The following is a 21,961-nucleotide window of genomic DNA, read 5'->3' as shown; positions in this document are numbered from 1 at the left end:
GAACAGTGAAAAAACAAAGGGAAGGCCACAAGGATAATTGGAAAAAGGAACAAAAAGCAATTGGATCAACAATGTAACATTACAGATAATGCTAACGGGTAATATTTACTATATACTGCAGGAATTAGCTTTTATTAAATATCTTCCTTAGATATTTCCTGTTCAAACTCTTGGTTTTTTTATCATTGTCCAATCTTAATGCAATCATAATTGTGGATATGCTGTAATATCACCCTCCTGCCACTGATGTCGCTGGAGCACCTAAATTGTGCCTCCCAGCTCCTAAAAAAGATACAGTGAGTGGTCCAACTATTTCCATCTGTTTCTGAAATAATTGTTTAGTTATTTAATCGCAATCAGCATCAAAGTATTATAAATATGCAAGCAAAATGTATGGTTTTAAAATGGAAACTAAATCATCTTGAGGAAAGTGGATGAAAGGGAGTATAATGAGGTGTCTGAAATGGATAGAATGGTGAAGGACCTGATATCTTCCTATTTGGTCTGGGAGGGAACAGATGGGAATTACGTCTGCACATTCTGCTCCAATTATTCTTTGCTCTATAACCCACTTCATGAAAAGACTGCCTGTATTTGGTCTTTCTAGCAATGCCACAAGAGATCACTGTTGTTTTGGATAAATGCATGGAACTAGGGTATACAAATCATATTGTAATTGATAAGCACATAAATAATGCATGTCATGAAGCTTAGTTGTTCTGTAAACTTCTTGAAAGTACAGTTTATTTGGAGAGTAGGAATAGAGATATTGGGAGGTTTAAATTTGACATGACCCCCGTTCACTAAAGAATGAGGGCATCTCGGATGTTCTAGTTTGGAACACCTCATCTTGGGTGCAGATGCAGCGTAGACGGAGAAATTGGGAGCAGAGAAAAAAGTATTTGCAGGAAGCAAGGTGGGAAGAAGTGTAGTCGAGATAGTTGTGGGAGTCAGTGGGTTTGTAATTGAAGTCAGTCAATAGACTATTCCTGTGATGCAGACTGGGAGATCAAGAAAGGCGAGAGAGGTGTCGGTGATGGTCCAAGTAAATTTGAGCGCAGGATGAAAATTGTTGATGAAGTCCGTGTTCTGCATTGGTGCAGGAGGTAGCGCCGATGCAGTCATCAATGTAATGGAGATAGAGTTCGGGTATAGGGCCAATGTATACCTGGAACAGGGATTGTTCAACGTACCCTACAAAGAGGCAGGTATGCCTGGGGCCCATGTGGGTGCCCATAGCTATGCGTCGGACTATAGGAAGTGAGAGGAGTCAAGAGAAGTTGTTGAGGGTGAGAACCAGCTCCACTAGGCAGAGATGAGTGTTAGTAGAGGGAAATTGGATGGTTCTGTGATCGAGGAAGAAGTCAAGTCAAGTTTATTTGTCACATACACATACACGATGTGCAGTGAAATGAAAGTGGCAATGCCTGCGGATTGTGCAACAAAAAAAAAATTACAATTTCAGCATATAAATTAAAAATAATACAGAAAAGAAAATTTAGTCCCTGTAGTTATAATAGTTAACAGTCCTGATGGCCTGTGGGAAGAAACTCCGCCTCATCCTCTCCGTTTTCACAGCATGACAGCGGAGTCGTTTGCCTGACCGTAGCAGCTGGAACAGTCCGTTGCTGGGGTGGCAGGGGTCCCTCATAATCTTGCTTGCTCTCGATCTGCACCTCCTGATGTATAGATCCTGCAGGGGTGCGAGTGCAGTTCCCATGGTGCACTACTCTCTGCAGGGCCTTCCTGTCCTGGGCAGAGCTGTTCCCAAACCAGACTGTGATGTTGCCGGACAGGATGCTCTCTACAGCCCCAGAGTAGAAGCATTGAAGGATCCTCAGAGACACTCTGAATTTCCTCAGCTGTCTAAGGTGGTAAAGGCGCTGCTTTGCCTTTACCCACCAGTGTGGCAATGTGTGTTGTACAAGAAACTGAGGGCTTTAAGGCCTTCTTAGTGGGGGGTGGTGTTGAGTGACTGAATGTCACTGAATATCAGTGAGCTGTTTCTTGTTAAAACGTATTCTGGGAATTGACAATGCTGCTTTGTATTGGAAGAGTATGATAGGATTGAGATCCGTGCAAAATGGAGAGACAAGCCTGCAAATGCTGGAATCTTGTTGCTCCAATCAAAGTAGAATTGCAAATATCTTCTGTTCTCAATTCCTGCAGAGAACATATGATACAAATGTAATTTTTGATTATTTTGTTAAGCCCTTTTTCACATACAGACTCAAATGATTATTTCTGAAATCTACTGTGCAAATAATGCCAGTCCAGACATATTGTTTCCCAGAAGCAGTTGGCGACACCTTGCTGTTTAGGTGTTACTCTATTCAATTTGCTCAGTAGGATGCTTTAGTTTCAGGTGTTCAGGCTGAGAAAATGTGCCATTCTTTACAATTGTCAATTGCATTTGGCAGAGCAATATTTTCAAATGATGCGTGTGACTATTGTATTGCCAGCATCAAGGAGAGAGTCATTTATTTTTAGTTCAGTACATTTTTCAGTACATTTTGATTGCTAACCCAGGGACACGGTTTTGACCATGCAGACGAAATATGTAAGAAGGAACTGCAGATGCTGGTTTAAACCAAAGATAGACACAAAAAGCTGGAGTAACTCAGTGGTCAGACAGCATCTCTGGAGAAAAGGCATAGATGATGTTTGGGGTCGAGTCTGAAGAAGGGTCTGAACCGGAAACGTCACCTATTCCTCTTCTCAAGAGATGCTGTTTGACTTGCTGAGGTACTCCAGCTTTTTTAATCTATCATTTGACTATGCAGAAGATAGACACAAACTGCTGGAGTAACTCAGTGGGACAGGCAGCATCTCTGGAGAGAAGGAATGGGTGACGTTTCGGGTCGAGACCTTTCTTCGACTGGTTAGAGATATGGAAAATGAGATATAGACGATGATGTGGAGAGATAAAGAACAATGAATAAAAGATATGCAAGAAAGTAACAATGATAAAGGAAACGGGAGATTGTTAGCTGTTTGAGGGTGAAAATGAGAAGCGACTTGGGTGGGGGAGGGGATAGAGAGAGAAGGAATGCCAGGGCTTTCTGAAGTGAGAGAAATCAATATTCAGACCACTGGCTGCAAGCTGCCCAAGCGAAATATGAGGTGCTGTTCCTCATTTGCATTTAACCTCACTCTGACAATGGAGGAGACCTCGGGCAAAGGTCTGTGTAGGAATGGGAAGTAGAATTAAAGTATCCACCAACCGGGAGATCAGGTAGGTTCAGGCGGGCTGAGCAAAGGTTTTCTGCGAAACGATCATCCAGTCCACGTTTGGTCTTGCCAATGTATAAGAGTCCACATCTTGAACAACAGATACAGTAGATGAGGTTGGAGGAGGTGCAGGTCAACCTCAGCCTAACCTGAAAGGACTGTTGGGGTCCGTGGACAGAGTCGAGGGAGGAGGTAGTGTTGCATCTTCTGCGGTTGCAGGGGGAGGTACCTGGGGAGGGGGTCGTTTGGGTGGGAAGGGATGTTAACCAGGGAATTGCGGATGGAACAGTCTCAGCGGGAGGTGGCGGAAATTTCGGAGGATTATGTGTTGTATGCGATGGCTGATGGGGTGGAATGTAAGGACTAGGGAGACTCTGTCTCTGTTTCGACTAGGGGGAGGGGGAGCAAGGACGGAGCTGCGGGGTACCGAGGAGACACGAGTGAGGGCCTCATCCATGATGGGAGAGGGGAAGCCCCGTTCCCTAAAGTATGAGGACATCTCGGATGTTCTAGTTTGGAAAACCTCATCTTGGGCGCAGATGCGGCGTAGACAGAGGAATTAGGAGTAGGGGAAAAAGTCTTTGCAGGGTGGGAAGAAATGTAGTCGAGATAGTTGTGGGAGTCAGTGTATTTGTGATAGATGTCAGTCAATAGTCCATTTCCTGTGATGGAGAGTGTGAGATCAAGAAAGGGGAGGGAGGTTTCGGAGATGGCCCAAATAAATTTGAGTGCAAGATGAAAATTGGTGGTGCAGTTGATGAAGTCCATGAGGTCTGCATGGGTGCAGGAGGTAGCACCGATGCAGTCATCAATGTAACGGAGATAGAGTTCGGGGATAGGCCAGTGTACACCTGGAACAGGGAGTGTTCAACATACCCTACAAAGAAACAGCATAGCTGGGGCCCATGCGGGTGCCCAGAGCTACGCCTTGGACTTGGAGGAAGTGGGAGGAGTCAAAGGAGAAGTTGTTGAGGGTAAGACCATCTCCACTAGGTGGAGTAGAGTGTTAGTAGAGGGAAATTGGATGGTTCTGCGGTCGAGGAAGAACTGGAGGGCTGTAAGGCCTTTCTGGTGGGGGATGGAGGTGTAGAGTGACTGAACGTCCATAGTAAAGATGATGGAGTGGGGACTCGGAAAGCAGAAGTCATTGAAGAGACGAAGGGCAGGTGAGGTATCTTGGACATAGGTCGGGAGAGATTGGACCATGGGGGATAGGATGGAGTCAAGGTGTGTGGAAATAATTTCTGTGGGACTGGAGCAGGCAGAAACAATGGTTCTGCCAGGGCAGTTGTGTTTATGGATTTTGGGGAGAAGGTAAAACTGGGCAGTGCGGGGTTTGGAAACGATAAGGTCGAAGGCTGTGGAAGGCAGACATGTGTGTGAGATTAAGGCCTGGTGCTCGTCTGTGGGATCATGGTCCAAGGATAAGCAGGAGGAGGTGTCTGAGAGTTGGCGCCTGACCTGAGCCCGGTAGAGGTCAGCGTGCCAGATTACCACGGCATCTCCCTTTGTCGACGGGTTTGATTACAATGTCGGGGTTGCTGCAGTGTGAGCGGAGGGCTGTACATTCAGAGGGGGTGAGATTAGAGTAGGTAAGGGGAGTGGGAAAGTTGAGACAGTTGATGTCATGTCAGCAGTTAGAAATAAAGAGGTCTAGAGAGGGTAGAAGACATTCTGGGGAGTCCAAGAGGAGAGGGACCGGTGGAGACGGGAGAAAGGGTCATCACTGGGTGGTGAGGACTCCTTCCCATAGAAAAAGGCACGGAGGCGACGGAAGGAAAGCTCTACGTCATGGTGGACCCGGAACCCGTTGAGGTGGGGGCGGAGGGGAATGGTGAGGCCTCTGCTGAGGACAGACCATTCTGAATCTGAAAGAGGGAGGTCAGGGGGGATGGTGAAGACACGACAAGGGTTGGGGGTCAGAGGTTGGCCAGGGAGTGGACAGGGGCTGAGGCGAAGTCTGGTGGGAGGATGATAGGTGTTCAGAGAGGAGGGGAGCGTGAGGACTATTGTATTGGGGGGGGGTGTGGTCGGGGTAAATGGTTAAGAGGGGGAAGGCAAAGACCCATCACTACTGAGGTTCCCTGTAGGAGCGGGGGGAGCAGTGTGAACCAGCAGAGTCAGACCACGTGCTGTTGGAGTCTGCATCGTGGAGGCTGTGGGCCTGATTCTGAGCCTAGAACTCAGGTGAGGCGGCGACTCCGGCCATGTCGAACTATTGACTATTCAGAGTTATGTTTAATATTTCGCAGAAAAACCTAGCTAGATCACTTAGTTATGGAGTTTTAGGTCTGTTTCAAGAAAATGGCCACTCGTTACCTGCAGACAATTTATACATAAAGTTCTGTTTTTACAAATTTCCAAAAATTGATTTATGGTATATAGTAATGGAAGGTATCAAAAGCACACGTTTAAGCAAGAACAATTATTGAAAGTGGAAAGAGAGAGGAAACTAGTTCTGCTATTTGTAGGAATGAACATGTATGTATGTCGGACTTTTGAATTGTAATATTTTAGGAGCTTACTCATAAGTAGGGAGATCCATAACTCAGATGATTGTAACCCAGGGGCGGCTTGCAATTGATGACAAATTTCAACACTATTCTGCTTGAATGCTAATATGAGAGAAACCTTTTCAACTTGGAGTGTATAGGGATCTGGAACATATTGCCAGAAAGAGTGGCAGAGGCAAAAATCCCCATAACGAAGAAAAACTAGTTGAACGTGTGCTTAAAGTGCCATGATCTGCAGTACTACAGGTCTAGTGCCCCCTGGTGAGGCTAAGCAGGGAAGTTGTTTCTTGACTGGCATGGGCAATAGGCTTTCCATCTAAGTTATACCACTAATATACCATACATGCTGAAAACAGGTAAAAAAGAACCCAAACCCAGTTCTGACCACTTTTTTTTTTAAATCAGCCATTTACTCCTATTGTTTTCTTCTGTTCTTAATTCACATAACTTTTTTAACGTGGATAATACAGAATTTTAATTCTGTCCTTCCCTAATGATTAGTAATCTGATCTATCAGACCCTTTCCTGCAGTTCAAGAAATGCAATTGACAAAGATTGGTGATTGAGTTTGGGGAAGTGTTTGTATAAAATTAATTAACATAATTATTTACTTTTTATTTAGTAGTTGCACCAAAAGCTATTGTTTTATTTTGTAAATATGAAAGAATAAATTTCAGGGTTTTTATTTTCTTGGCCAGTCACTTACTTGATGGGGTATTAATTAGAACAATGAAAACATCACCACAAAATTTCATTTGCTGTATAGCTTTTCTGGGTAAATGGAATTTTATTAACATTCATGGTAAATGTCAGGTTTTGGGCACTAACCTAGTTTCACACCATAACATGTGTCATGTTATCCATTCTAACTTTTGATGACGGGAAGAGTGCCTGAAGCAATTTTCATAGGTTGATGAGAGGGCATAACTTGAAATTATGTTCTAAGAAAAGTGTTTCAAACTGACTGCTCTCTGAGGAAGTAATGCATGTTTTATTAATGTGAATCAGAAAACTTGGATTACAGATTGTCCTGTGGAAAGTGTTGTAAAAGGTTTTAGTTGTATTGTAATTTATTGTAATTTACAAATAGCCTTATAAACGTTTAACATTTATAAACAATAGACAATAGGTGCAGGAGTAGGCCATTCGGCCCTTTGACCAAGCGCCACCATTCAATGTGATCATGGCTGCTCATTCTCAATCAGTACCCCGTTCCTGCCTTCTCCCCATACCCCCTGACTCCGCCATCCTTAACAGCTCTATCTAGCTCTCTCTTGAATGCATTCAGAGAATTGGCCTCCACTGCCTTCTGAGGCAGTGAATTCCACAAATTTACAACTCTCTGACTGAAAAAGTTTTTCCTCATCTCCGTTCTAAATGGCCTACCCCTTATTCTTAAACTGTGGCCCCTGGTTCTGGACTCCCTTAACATTGGGAGCATGTTTCCTGCCTCTAACGTGTCCAACCCCTTAATAATCTTATATGTTTCGATAAGATCCCCTCTCATCTTTCTAAATTCCAGTGTATATAAGCCTAGCCGCTCCAGTCTTTCAACATATGACAGTCCCGCCATTCTGGGAATTAACCTAGCAAATCTACGCTGCACGCCCTCAATAGCAAGAATATCCTTCCTCAAATTTGGAGACCAAAACTGCACACAGTACTCTAGGTGCGATCTCACTAGGGCCCTATACAACTGCAGAAGGACCTCTTCGCTCCTATACTCAACTCCTATTGTTATGAAGGCCAACATTCCATTGGCTTTCTTCACTGCCTGCTGTACCTGCATGCTTCCTTTCAGTAACTGATGCACTAGGACACCCAGATCCCCTTTTCCTAACTTGACACCATTCAGATAATAATCTGCCTTCTTATTCTTACCACCAAAGTGGATAACCTCACACTTATCCACATTATACTGCATCTGCCATGCATCCGCCCACTCACACAACCTGTCCAAGTCACCCTGCAACCTCATAGCATCTTCCTCACAGCTCACACTACCACCCAGCTTTGTATCATCTGCAAATTTGCTAATGGTACCTTTAATCCCTTCATCCAAGTCATTTGGTATTTATAGATATATAATACTGTAATGTTATGCATATGCATTTTTTTCAAACTCCTTCCCTCAACCAGCCTTGCTTTCTAAAATCAGACCCTAATGTTATCTAACCTCTACTTTATAAAAACGGATGCAGAAATTAAAGGCTATTTGCTCCAGGTTAACTCGATCAGAATGAGAATATATTGTCGATATTTTAAACTTTCAAGCGTATGCAGGCTAACTCTGTGATAGGGCAGCTGCTGTTTTGAATGTAGTACACATCTGTACTAATTAGTTACAACTAAGATTTTAGAAGTAATTAAAATCTGTAATAATCTGTAGCTAATTGACCTTTGCCATCTTAGCCGACAGCTTTTTGTCTTTTAGAAATTGGGTTGCAGACAGTTCTTTTAAAGGGAGAGTATCTCGACTTAAAAAGAAAATTTCTTCTCCTGCTCAGAGATTGGTGAGGAAGCGAGACAAGGGCAATTTCTGAGGTCTAGATTTTTTTTAGTTAGCACTGGTTGGGTCCCAAGTGTGCCAGACTAGAGAGTTTCAACCCACTGTTTGCTCCAACTATCAAGCACCCGTTTACACTAATTCCATTTTATTCACCCCACATTCCCATCAACTCTCTGCATATGCAACATACTAGTGGCATTTTACAATGGCCAACTAAGTTAATTAAACAGTAATACAGTATCCCAGTGAATTATGCTATTCTATAAATATAGATGCAGATCCTATGTAAATGGATTTGCCGTTTTGGCTATTAAAAAATAAAATCTTGCTGGAAACTGGTAATCATACCAATCTCATACCAATATATGTCATTAAAAAAAACAACAAGAAAAATAAATACATTTGATATTAAATTTGCTTTGCATTATCACTGGATATGTTCCCCTGCGTCATCAAATTACTTGTTAGCGGTAGGTGGCTTTCTGGTTAAATCACTGGAAGATCACTCATGAGGCCTTTATTTCCTGATATTCATGATGTCAAATTACACTAAGAGAGCTGGGTCATTCAGTTAATTTAAATAAATCCTCTAATTTTAAATAATTTGTCAACGTTGTATCAAAGTTATAGAAACACGCTGGTTCGTTTAAATCTGTAATCAATAGAAACCTGTCATCAGATCCATACCAATGAGGTTAACTCTTAACTTTGATATAATCTGGTAAACCACCTAGCTCGAGTGCTGTTGGGGATGGGCATTAAATAGTAATCTTTTGGTGTCATCTAAATTCTGTAGCTAATTGAACAAATAAAGTATCCAAATCTCTTATTAACCAGTCTTGGGTACCATAGCCCCAACCACTTTGGAAATCTACTGACATGAGCATTTTTCACATGAGGAATTTTCCAAAATTTATCTTATTCTGTTCCTTTTTAAAAAAAATCAATCTTCATTGGCATTCACTATAAATGTTGCATAATACCGCTAAGCATTCCTATAAAAATCAGAAAGTTCAATTGCCAGTGGCTTATCTTTTCAAATCTGATTTTGTTCTTTAAAAAATGGCTGCAGCTCTTGTGAAATATCGAATCTGCATAAAATGTTGATATTTTATTCTAACCTGTAGAATATTTGTGGTTTACAAATCAATTATTTTGCAACAAAATATCGAATTGATATTTCAAACAAGTTATCGATATAAAAACAATGATTTAACCAGTTAGATTATGCAAAAGGGTTGTGTTTTAATCTAAAGCACAAAAATATAATGTATAATCTGTAAGATAACTAGCCTTTTAACAGTATTGGTGATGGATCTAATTCTACTCAAATTTTCAAATCAGCAGTAAAAATAAAATCATTGATTTTGCCATGGGACATTTAATGGACTCTATTTCAATGTAAGTCTGGTTTGGGGTCACACCTGAGTTTATTCGAGGAGCAGGGAAAGCCAGAGTCTTGGCTGTTCAGAACTTTTCAGACCAAGTTTTGATCAGTTCTGAAACTCATAATTGTTGATTTCAGTACCCAATCCTTTTGGGCAAATCTGGTGTCAATCTTCAGTATATCTATCACACAACTGGCAAGACCCATGTTGAGCTCTATGCCTCACTATTTTTAATACTGTCTCTGAAAATGCCTTGAAGGTGGAGCCCACAAATTGTATTTGTATCATTAATAAAAATAAAAGGACTTTAGAAACCTCAGCTCCTTTCCAATTGCACACTTGGTGCTGTTAAATAATCTATGGTGCATCTGATACTTTCTCGTTAACTTTGCTTGATTATTGTTTTCAATAAATATCCATTAACTCTAGCCATGCAAATTAATTAATTTCTATTCCATTGCCTTGATATTCAAGCATTTTTCGTAAAACCCAGCACTTGCTTCAAACCCAGCTGTACATGGATCAGACACATTCAATTACCCTTTGGCCTGCATACTTTCTAATATTGGAAACATTTTTGCGTAGGTACCATCCTTCCACCTCCCTAGCCAAAGACCCAAATTGAGCCAGAAACCATTGGAATTAGCATGATCCTGTTTGGCTACAGATCTGCCATGATTCAGTACTGCATTTGAATCAAAAAGTTTTTGGAACTTGACCACTGATAAAGGCAGATTGTCACTATAAAGGCAAGAATATTGTAGCTCGCAGCAGCACTGCAAGGGTGCAGCTTATCAGAAATCAATTGGTTGGAAATTGACTAGCTCAATAATTAACATACCATACATCTTTGCTGCCCCTCAATGTCAAGAAACATGGTGGCAGTTATTCCCATAATTGCTAATATGAGAATGGGATAGTTCAGCTTAGCATGTACAAAGTAAATCACACCAAAATACAGACATCAAATATCTGCCTAAAATATTGTCCAAAAAAATGTTCTGCTGCAACACAAAGCATTGTTGTTTCTTGGATTTAAACCCAGATTTCTAGAATTGATTGATAGTATACTGATTTGATAATTGGATAATGTTAGTTGATATTTCTTTTTGAGATTCGAGTAATTATTTGTCACATTTGCTGATAACCAACCAGAACAATGAAATTTTCGCTTGCAGGCACGTTAAATGCAACAACGACAAATAAATATAAAATAAATTGTTATTCTGAATAAACCAGCCTATAATGGGGGGAAAAAACCCAAAATACAGTATATGGAACAATCATCATTGTTTAAAGGTCATAAAGTTTCAGTACTGTTGTTGAACCTGGTGAGAACATTTCTTGGGCTACTGTATGGCTTCCCAAAAACAGTAGTGACAAGAGAGCGTGGCCACAGTGGTGTGAGGCTCTGATAATAACTTCCTGCTTGAAGCAGCGAATCCTATAGATTCCAATGATGGTGGAGAGATCAACACCATTTGATGGACCACGCAATGTCCAGCATAGAACATAGAAGAATATTGCACAGAAACAGACCTTCTATGCATAACAGGCCAGCAAGATAATCTCATGGAATGAGAGTAGGTGATGCTAAAATAAACTAATTTTATCTCCCTGTACGTGATGCAGATCCCCCATTCCCTACATATCCATGTGCCTCAATCAAAGCTTCTTAAATGTTGCTATCACATCTGCTTCCATCACAACCTCTGGGTGTCCCAAAGTGCACACAATACTCAAAATGCAGTCCAGCCAAAGTCTTGTAGAGGTCCATCGTGACTTTCTGACTCTTATTCAGTGTTCTGATTAATGAAAGCAAGCATACCATGCACCTTCTTTATCACTCAGCCTGTTTAAATCTCTTTTATACATTGTAATGTGCCTGCCTCTATCGCTTTCCCTGGCAGTTCATTCCATATGCCCACCACCATTTGTGGATGAACTTGCCCCTCGGTTTATCTTTTAAATTTTTACCTACTCACCTTAAACCCCACTAGTTTTAGACCCCTGTTCCTAAGAAAATGACTGGTCATTCACCTTATCTATGATAATTTTTAAAAATATCTCTAGCCTCTAATGTTCCAGGGAAAACAGTTATAACCTGTCCAATAACTCCTTATAACTCAAGCCAACCAGTCCAGTACTCAACCGTCCAGGACCTGGCACCTACCAAACCTGTGAGCCCTACCTGCACTTGAAGTCATACATCATTGCTGTTCCTTCATTGCCAGTGATTCTAAATCCTGTTACAAAACAGGTCTATTGCAATGGCTCACCATCACTGCAAAGTTGATTGGTGATCTAAAATTGATTTTTTTTTAAATCTGGTAAATTGTTATGTCTGCTCATTATACCTATCTCATTATTGTGGTAAATATTGTTTATATTTAAATGATTGTCAGGAGTTCATATTATTTGTTAACTCTAGTTCTTATTTTGTTCTTTTCCACCATAGCGGTTACCGCAACAAATTGACGAAAGAAATGAGAAGATGAAAGAAGAGATGCTAGGTATGTATTTTTACCATGCCCAATACTTCTGATATAAATATTCAGTTGAAACTAATATTATGTGAAAATACTTTACCTATGTGTTTTTTCGTGTCAGTGAACGATTGTGGGGAAATGGAAAAGCGTTCCATTTTTAATTCATTTATGTTGTAGCCTGTTTGTAAGTTATGTGTTGTAAAACCCCTATATAATGCTTTTGCATATTTCTAAAACTGGATGCTCAATAAAGTTCAATTTTAACATTGTCCAGCTGGAGGTTTGAAAGTGACTGCACGCATAGCTCTTGCCATCTTGGTTTTCCACTGATCCAGCAAATAAACTCCAGGTTTTGATTTGTCAAGCTTCATAGAAACATAGAAAATAGGTGCAGGAGGAAGCCATTCGGCCCTTTGAGCCAGCACCGCCATTCATTGTGATCATGGCTGATCGTCCCCAATCAATACCCCATGCCTGCCTTCTCCCCATATCCCTTGATTCCACTAGCCCCTAGAGCTCTATCTAACTCTCTCTTAAATCCATCCAATGATTTGGCTTCCACTGCCCTCTGTGGCAGAGAATTCCACAAATTCACAACTCTGGGTGAAAAAGTTTTTCTCACCTCAGTTTTAAATGGCCTCTCCTTTATTCTAAGACTGTGGCCCCTGGTTCTGGACTCGCCCAACATTGGGAACATTTTTCCTGCATCTAGCTTGTCCAGTCATTTTATAATTTTATATCTTTCTATAAGATCTCCTCTCATCCTTCTAAACTCCAGTGAATACAAGACTAGCCTTTTCAAACTTTCATCGTATGTCTGTCCCGCCATCCCAGGGATCAATCTTGTGAACCTACTCTGCACTGCCTCAATTACAAGGATGTCCTTCCTCAACTTAGTATTGTGTACACAATACTCCAGATGTGGTCTTACCAGGGCCCTATACAACTGCAGAAGAACCTCTTTACTCCTATACTAAAATCCTCTTGTTATGAAGGCCAACATTCCATTAGCTTTCTTCACTGCCTGCTGTACCTGCACGCCAACTTTCAGTGACTGGTGTACAAGGACACCCAGGTCTCGCTGGACCTCCCCCTTACCTAACCTAACTCCATTGAGATAATAATCTGCCTCCTTGTTTCTGCCGCCAAAGTAGATAACCTCACATTTATCTATATTATACTGCATCTGCCACGCATCTGCTCACTCACTCAACCTGTCCAAGTCACCCTGCAACCTCCAAACATCTTCTTCACAGTTTACACTGCCACCCAGCTTTGTGTCATCTGCAAACTTGCTAGTGTTGCTTCTAATTCCCTCCTCCAAATCATTAATATATATGGTAAACGGTTGCGGCCACAACACCGAGTCTTGCGGCACTCCACCCGCCACTGCCTACCATTTTGAAAAGGACCCGTTTACTCCTACTCTTTGCTTCCTGTCTACCAACCAATTTTCTATCCATGTCAACACCCTACCCCCAATACCATGTGCTCTAATTTTGGTCACCAATCTCCCATGCGGGACCTTATCAAAGGCTTTCTGGAAGTCTAGATACACTACATCCACTGGCTCCCCTTCATCCATTTTACTTGTCACGTCCTCAAAAAATTCCAGAAGATTAGTCAAGCATGATTTCCCTTTCATAAATCCATGCTGATTTGGACTTATCCTTTTACTGCTATCGAAATGCACCGTTATTACCTCTTTAATAATTTACTCCAGCATCTTTCCCACCACCGAAGTCGGGCTAACCGGTCTGTAATTCCCTGTTTTCTCTCTTGCTCCTTTCTTGAAAAGTGGGATAACATTAGCTATCCTCCAATCCACAGGAACTGCTCCGGAATCTATTGAACATTGGAAAATGATCACTAATGCATCCACTATTTCTAGAGCCATCTCCCTGGGATGCAGACCATCAGGCCCAGGGAATTTATCATCCTTCAGTCCCATTAGTCTACCCAATACTCTTTCTCGCCTAATGAATTTTTTTGTCCTCCAGTACATCTGGGAGATTGTTTGTGTCTTCCTTAGTGAAGACAGATCCGAAGTACCTGTTCAACTCTTCTGCCATTTCCTTGTTACCCATAATAATTTCATCCGTGTCTGCCTTCAAGGGACTCACATTTGATTTTGCTACTCTTTTTCTCTTAACATATCTAAAGAAGCTTTACATTCCTGTCCTTTACATTCGTGGCCAGCTTCCCCTCATACTTCATCTTTTCAGCCCGTATTGCCCGTTTTGTCACCTTCTGTTATCCTATGAAAGTTTCCCAATCCTCTGGCTTCTGGCTACTCTTTGCTGTGTTATACATCTTTTCTTTTAGTTTTATTCCATCCCTAACTTCTTCTACTCCCCTTAGAATCTTTCTTCCTTTTTGGAATGAATTGATCCTGCGTCTTCCGGATTATGCTCAGAAATTCCTGCCATTGCTGTTCCACTGTCAATCCTGCTAGGATCCCTTTCCAGTCTACCTTGGCCAGCTCCTCTCTCATGTCTTCATAGTCCCCTTTGTTCAACTGCAACGCTGACACTTCCGATTTAACCTTCTCCTTCTCAAATTGAAGATTAAAACTAATCATATTATGATCACTACTTCCAAGCGGTTCCTTTACCTCGAGTTCTCTTATCAAATCTGTTTAATTGGACAACACAAAATCCAGAATTGCCTTTTCTCTGGTAGGCTCCATTACAAGCTGCTCTAAGAATCCATCTCGGAGGCACTCTACAAACTCTCTTTCTTGGGGTCCAGAACCAACCTGATTTTCCCAGTCTACCTGCATATTGAAATCGCCCATCACCACAGTGGCATTACCTTTCTTACATGCCAGTTTTAACTCCTGCTGCATCTTACACCCTACATCTGGGCTACTATTTGGGGGTCTGTAGATAACACCAATTAGTGTCTTCTTGCTTTTGCAATTCCTCAACTCGATCCACAATGACTCTACCTCGTCAGTCCCTATGTCTTCCCTCGCAAGGGACTGAATTTCATCCCTCACCAGCAGAGCTACCCCACCGCCTCTGCCCACCTACCTGTCCTTTCTATCGGATGTATAACCCTGAATATTAAGTTCCCAGGCCCGATCCTCCTGCAGCCACGTCTCTGTAATCCCCACAATGTCATATCTACCAACCTCTAACTGAGCCTCAAGCTCATCTACTTTACTTCTTATACTTTGCGCATTCATATACAGTACTTTTAATTCCTTACTCATCTCACCCTTCACATCGATCCCTATTACACCTGGCCATACTCTCCTATCCCTTTGTGAGCTTTCTTTCCTGTTAATTCTGGGGTCATTAACTATCCCTTTACTCTCTTTCCCTTTAACTCCATCCTTGACTATCCCATTTGACACCTCCCCCCCCCCTTATTTAGTTTAAAACCACCCGTGTAGCAGTGGCAAACCTGCCCGCCAGAATGCTGGTCCCCCACCTGTTAAGGTGCAATCCGTCCCTTTTGTACAGTGCCCCCTTACCCCAAAACAGATCCCAGTGATCTAAGAATCTAAATCCCTGCCCCCTGCACCATTTCCTCAGCCACACATTCAGGTTGTGTATCTCCCTGTTCCTGTTCTCGCCAGCACGAGGAACTGGAAGCAAACTGGAGATAACCATCCTGGAGGTCCTGCTTTTCAGCATTTTTCCGAGCTCTAAATTAACGCTGCAGAATATTCATCCCCTTCTTTCCGACATCGTTTGTGCCAACATGCACTACCACTTAAGGCTGTTCACCTTCGCCCTTGAGGATTTCCTGCACTCTGTCCATGACATCCTGGATCCTGGCACCAGGGAGGCAGCACACCATCCTCGAATCCCATCTGTTGCCGCAGAAACCCCTGTCCGTACCTCTCACAATGGAGTCTCCTACTACCATGGCGCTGCCTGATGTCGGCCTCTTTGGTTTTGGCTCAACAGCACTTTTTGCTTCGCAAGCCAGTCTGCCGCTCAGTGTGGCAACGTCTTCTTCCCCGACAGCTTCCAAGTGGGTGAACCTGTTCTCAAGAGGTACAACACCCAGGGACCTTTGCACTCTATGTTTCCTTCCCTTTCTCACCATCACCCACCTTCTCTCTTCCAGTACCTTTGGTGTAACAATCTCACTGTAGGACTTGTCAAGGAACGACCCAGTTTCTCGGACGAACCTGAGGTCATCCACTTCCTCTTATAGTTCATGAATACTGTCAGACTGAATCAGACTACCCTTTCCAAGTTTTGCTCGTGCCTAATCATAACCTGAGCACTCCCTGTATGGTTTCTGTTCCCACCCTCCACTATTGGTTTCAAAGTTGTCTGAGAATCTGTTTGGTTTTATTTGTCATCTCCTTCTTGCTTATGATTTGCCTTTATTAAGTATAAGTATGTTACCAAAGGTATTGTAAACAAGAATGTTACTGTGGTGTTGAGTGAGTTAAAAATAAAGTAACATGCAGGAAAAAATTGCATGACTATGAAGTGGACAATATGTGCTCCTGATTGGGTGCACTTTGGGTTGCTGAGGGAATTGAGAGTAAAAGAACTGCCCCAACATTACAATTGATCAGGGATGTAAGGGACATGCCAGACGGCTGGAAGATTGTCTATTGTCTATTTTTTGTTCCTTAGTACCTAATCAGATGTACAGCACTTTGGTCAACGTGGGTTGTTTTTAAATGTGCTATACAAATAAAATTGACTTGACTTGACTATTGTCTATTGCATATGCTGCACTCAATTCAGAAAGAAAGGAAAATCAATTTTCCAGGAGAAAGCGAACAGACCTGAGGAAAAAGAAGCTAATAAAGGAGAGTTGGCATACTTCTGTTCGGGAGAAATTGACTGAGTTTTTTGATGAGTGAAGATTAGTGGCATGTACAATTTTTCATATATGGGAATTGAAAGAGCATTAAATAATATTACATAGAGTAAATGTAGAACAAATCTTTTCAAGAAACGAGGATCGTAATTAGTTTATAGATTTATGGTGATTGATGAGCGGAAATGAGGAAAGCATTTCATGAATATCAAGCATTTGGATTGCACTTCATCAGCCATTGATAATTTATTATCAAAATGGAAGTCTGTGGAATACAAATGTTTGTAACAGTCTGTGTGCAACATTGGCTATGGAATTTTTTAAAAAGCTTTTGATTAATGCCTGTTTTGACTTGGATGATGGTATTTAATATCATTGAGGGGTTAACTTACCAAAAAGCAACCTATTTCCGATGGCTGAAGAATTAATAACCAGAGACAACATGGGAAAGTGCAATTTCTTACCAAATGGATAGAATTATTGTACTTGGGTTAGAGTGACAGTGTTAGACTAACTGGGTAAAGTTACATTCATCCATGCTGTATGGTTTTATGATCAATTTACTGAGCAGCACATTTAAATTGCTAAATTCTTTATTTGGTTGTCACCCATTTAATATGCCTTCAAGGCGGTGCTGGCTCGAAGGGCTGAATGGCCTACTCCTGCACCTATTGTCTATTGTCTAATTCTCAAAGAAAACCATCATGTTTCTACTTGACTTTTCTGGTATGTCAAATTGGCCACTTTCCTGACACAAATAGTTAACCAACTGCATTAAGTTCACATCCTCTGCTAATCATATTTTACATGGGGTTTTATAGTTGAAGGGAGAAGGTATGGTAGATTTGAATTTAGATTCTTAAAGATGAAAACAAAGTTTCCCTTGTCCTAACTTCAAGTCTTTTCACCAGTACAATTGTTATGGAATATGCATTCATGAATGGTGACAATATTTTAGGACCTTGGGCAAATGTGTTTCTCCACATATTCACCAAAATGATGCAAAGCTGCATATTATATGACCTGAGTTGAGGGTATATTTAATTTTGTACTCTCATTTCCTGACAAGAATGTCTAGCAAAATTAATCAGAAGCAAAAACCTGGCTATTTTTAATTCCATTTGTCACAAGACATTGCCAGGACTGAGAAAGCTAACTGTGTATATGTCCATATTTTTGGGTTATACTTGAGTTCTTCCTGGTTTGTATGACTTGGTTCTATGCTGAACAGTGTATTTACCTTCAGAGTTATTCCGGTAGTTGATAGTATTTTAACAAGAATGTCACCAGTTCTTTGCTTTTTGTGAATCGTTTAAAAGTAACTTAATAAATTGCAAAGTGTAATTTTGTTAAACAGGCGTTATGGTACCAATGAACCTTAATTTCTATCGCACATAGTGTTAAGTCACCACATTGTAGAGTTATCGCTTCAAGCTCGGGTATATATTTCTGCACTGGTTATGTAACATAACTTATATAAAGCCAATATGATTTTTGACTTTTAAGCTTCATTCTTTCATTGAAATCATTAAGTTTATCTCAGAAGAATGAGCAGTTCATGTCAGATCATTGATTTCCTTTGATTATGCTGATATTGCAAAATATCAGACCATGTGGATGATTAGAAAAATGCATGGAGCAGATTTTGGTCTTGCGCATTAAGTGATACGTGCATACATGTGAACGTTTCTGACAACTTTGCTGTTAATACAATTGTAAAATACAGGATGAGAGTTTCTATGTCTAAAATATTTCATAGTCTTCAGGCTGAGTCACTTGCCTGTTTTCACATACATGCATGATGTAAGTTGATTGCACTGAACAGTACGCAATCCATCTTTTATGGAAAATTGGATCAGTGCATTGGTTGCTTACATATTGTGCAGCATCATCTCGAGATGATTATCTACCTGTGGACAGTTTGTTGCAGAATGATTTTGTAGCAGTGCTAACTTGTCTATTAGCAGAGGAATGATTTGTTCATGCAAATATGCAGCGTTCGGAAAAAAAACTTCTGAATGACTTTATTTTAATTGTCTGCAGACTAAATCCTTTGATATCTTGAAGAATCACGCTACAGATTATTTTCTTTTTATTGTAGGCAAGCTGAAAGATCTTGGCAACATGGTTCTGCGACCTTTTGGCCTGTCCACTGACAACTTCCTGTTAAACAAGGATCCAAACTCCGGCTCATACTCTGTCAACTTTGTGCAAAACCCAAATAACAATAATAGATAATGTTTATTACTGGTAATAGCTCAGTCTAAGGGTGTGCATGGAACAAAATTTAGTTGTTAAAGTATAAAATACTGCTTTTCTATTCTCCCAGCAAACAGATTTGTTCCAATTATTGCTGCATTTTTGCAGGTACTTGTATAGTTTTAAGACACTTGATTTGAGCTGCTCTTTGGAAGTAAAGGCAACAGTTGCAGCTCTAAGATATATTTGTCGTTAAATTTGGATAAATATTAAATAAAGTATGGTGTTTGAAAACAAATTTCTTCATTTTCGTTAAATGCAGATGAAAATCACCATGTAACACAGGGTAGATTTTTGTTTGAGATCTGCAAACTACTGATGGGATGTCTAGTTATATACTGTTGATCATGCTGAATAACTCCTTGTTTTAAACTTTCTTGTTTTCTGTGAACTTAAAAAATAAAGTTAGAATATACTTTCATGATTCAGAGAACTTACTGGAAATAAAATATTAAAACTATACTTCATTTTGATGAAACTTGCATTGCTTCAGTATGCAAATAGAACTAATTTATCTAGGTCTAAATTGAACAGCTATCCTTTTTTATTCAAACACATTTTTGAAACAGTATCATGCATGCATAATGTTATAGAGCCGACCAAAAAAACATTCAGTTGGCCAAACAGATCCACACTATGGGTTAAGTTGCATCTGTACTTCCTCCCAGTCTATTTTTTATCTAACTTCCTCTTATTTGCATCTGTGCTGTTTACTTCAACTGTCCTTTGTGATAGAAGTTCCACATTTTTGCCCACAAAATAATAACATTGCCTTTACATCGATGGGTCAACTTGTTTCATAATCATCCAGATCCCTTAGAAGGACAAAGAAGGTAGCCATTTGATCCATCAAGTACATGCTGGCTCAGAGCATTCCCATCAATTTTATTCCCCCCTTATTTCCTGTAACAATAGAATCATTATTCTTTTGCACATACTAATTAATCTCCCCACCCCCTCCCAATTCGTCCATCATCCACCTACACAATAGGCAATATGCAGTACAATAACAATCAATACATGTTTTGGATGTGGGAGGAAACCCACGTGTTCACAGGGAGAATGTGCAAACTCAATATAGACAGCAGTAGAGTTTAGAATTTAGTCCAGACTGCTGGAGCTGTGAGGCAGCAGCACCACTGTACCATCCAGAGGACTATCCATTCTGGTTTTTTGAATACATGAGAGCTTTGTTTTGTCTCATTCTTTCCTTTATAGAGAAAACTTCTCATTTCTGAAATAATTCCAGTGCCTCTGCTTTGCATTTTATCTGGTGTCTGTCTTTTTCCTGACAATGGAGGATCAGGTCAATTCATAGAACTGCACACAGAATGCACACGAGAACCAATGAGCTGGAAAGGTCCTGCATCTTTTTTTGCCTTTTAATAACTTGAATTGAAACCAAAGGCTCTTTTTTTTAATATCCTGATATTCCGATTCACTATTAGTGATTTTCCATTTTATACCAGCAGATCCTTTCTTCCTCTACTTCTTCTAGAAAAATACAACAAGTTGATGGCTTCCTTATTGCAATAAAAATGTGAAACCACAGATATCTAGTTCAATTTGCCAAATACTTGCTCAGTTTGCAAGATTGTTAGTGATTTCCTGCAGTTTGTCACAGTTCTCTGTGTTGACCCACATCCCCCCCTCCACTATCCAGTACTTCAATTCCATTCAATTCACTCAACAACAGTTATCCCAAAAACAATAACTGTGGAGTGCCTCTTCCCACCTTTTACCAGTTTGAGTAATAACTTTTAATCCTGGTTTGTGGTATAACTGGTATCTGATTTGCAGCTAGTTTGCTATTCATTTTGCTACATATATCCTGCTTGTATGCACAGATTCTTTTGGAAATGCAAATTTTAGAAAACTAACTCCATTGTCTCCTCTATTGCCCTTCCACCTCTACAACTTGAGGTTGATCAAGCATGACCTTCCCTATTGAAATCTCTTCTTCGCAATAATTTAAATTTCAGTGTGATTTTCCATTATGTTTGAGTGAGTGTCCTGTTATCTTTTCTAACATTGATGTTAAACTAATTGACCCAAATTTTGCTGGATTTGTTTTCACATTTCTAAAAAAACTCATGGTTTCAATCCTCTTTATCTGAAATATAGGAGAGACATTTAGTTGGTTCTTTGAATTGGTTATTCTTTGTTTTTGCTTGCAAGTTTTTTGTGTCATTATAATCAACATGAGGCATGAAGTTTCCTCAGTTGGACTGATACTGATTGATCTCACTATGCAGCCATAAGTGCATGGGGATTCAAGCTTGCAGATGTCACATTCTTTCTTGCAACTGATTCTTGACCTGTTCCTCCAGTCATGCACTGTTGCACAATGATGAAGTGTGTGAAACAGAAAGCTATGCTAAAAGCCTGGGAACCATCATGTGTTGCAATACCTTTCATCAGAAAATGCTTTAGGATGGGGAAGCACAAAAAGCACTTCAGCTGGAAGGTCTCTTTACTGTGTAGATTTAAGAGCTTGTCATAATTTCTCTCATTACCTTAAGCTTAACGTATGGTTATTAAAAGCACTGTAAAACTTGGAAAACACACTGAGGGAAGTCATTTTATATCTTCAATATAGGAGTAGTTATTCGCAGTAAACTGCTTGGGTTTTGAAGAGCAGTCTTTGCCTTCTATTACTTTAGCTTTTAAAAGACCTGGAGAAGCTACACTGCACATGCAGACCTTTATCTGTGCAGTGATTAAGACAAGATGAGAATTTGGCTTACTTATCTGTTTGAATCATTAGCAATTGAG

General features: G+C 40.5%; 1 protein-coding gene across 4 annotated transcripts in view; it reads left to right on the top strand.

Moving 5' to 3' along the window:
• Positions 1-19,607, top strand: part of ttc1 (tetratricopeptide repeat domain 1) — a 31,892-nt gene extending 12,285 nt beyond the window's left edge. For all 4 annotated transcript variants that reach the window (XM_078411134.1, XM_078411133.1, XM_078411131.1 and 1 more), the window contains exons 7-8: positions 12,100-12,154; positions 19,029-19,607. In XM_078411134.1, the coding sequence (XP_078267260.1) occupies positions 12,100-12,154; positions 19,029-19,165 (192 nt within the window). In that variant the 3' untranslated portion in view covers positions 19,166-19,607. The remainder of the gene's footprint in view (positions 1-12,099; positions 12,155-19,028) is intronic.
• Positions 19,608-21,961: the final 2,354 nt, after the last annotated feature.

The sequence above is a fragment of the Rhinoraja longicauda genome, chromosome 14 (genome assembly GCF_053455715.1).
Source record: "Rhinoraja longicauda isolate Sanriku21f chromosome 14, sRhiLon1.1, whole genome shotgun sequence".
NCBI classification, from domain to species: Eukaryota; Metazoa; Chordata; class Chondrichthyes; order Rajiformes; family Arhynchobatidae; genus Rhinoraja; species Rhinoraja longicauda.
Note: the sequence above shows the minus strand (reverse complement) of the source record. Positions and strands in the feature narration are given on the sequence as shown.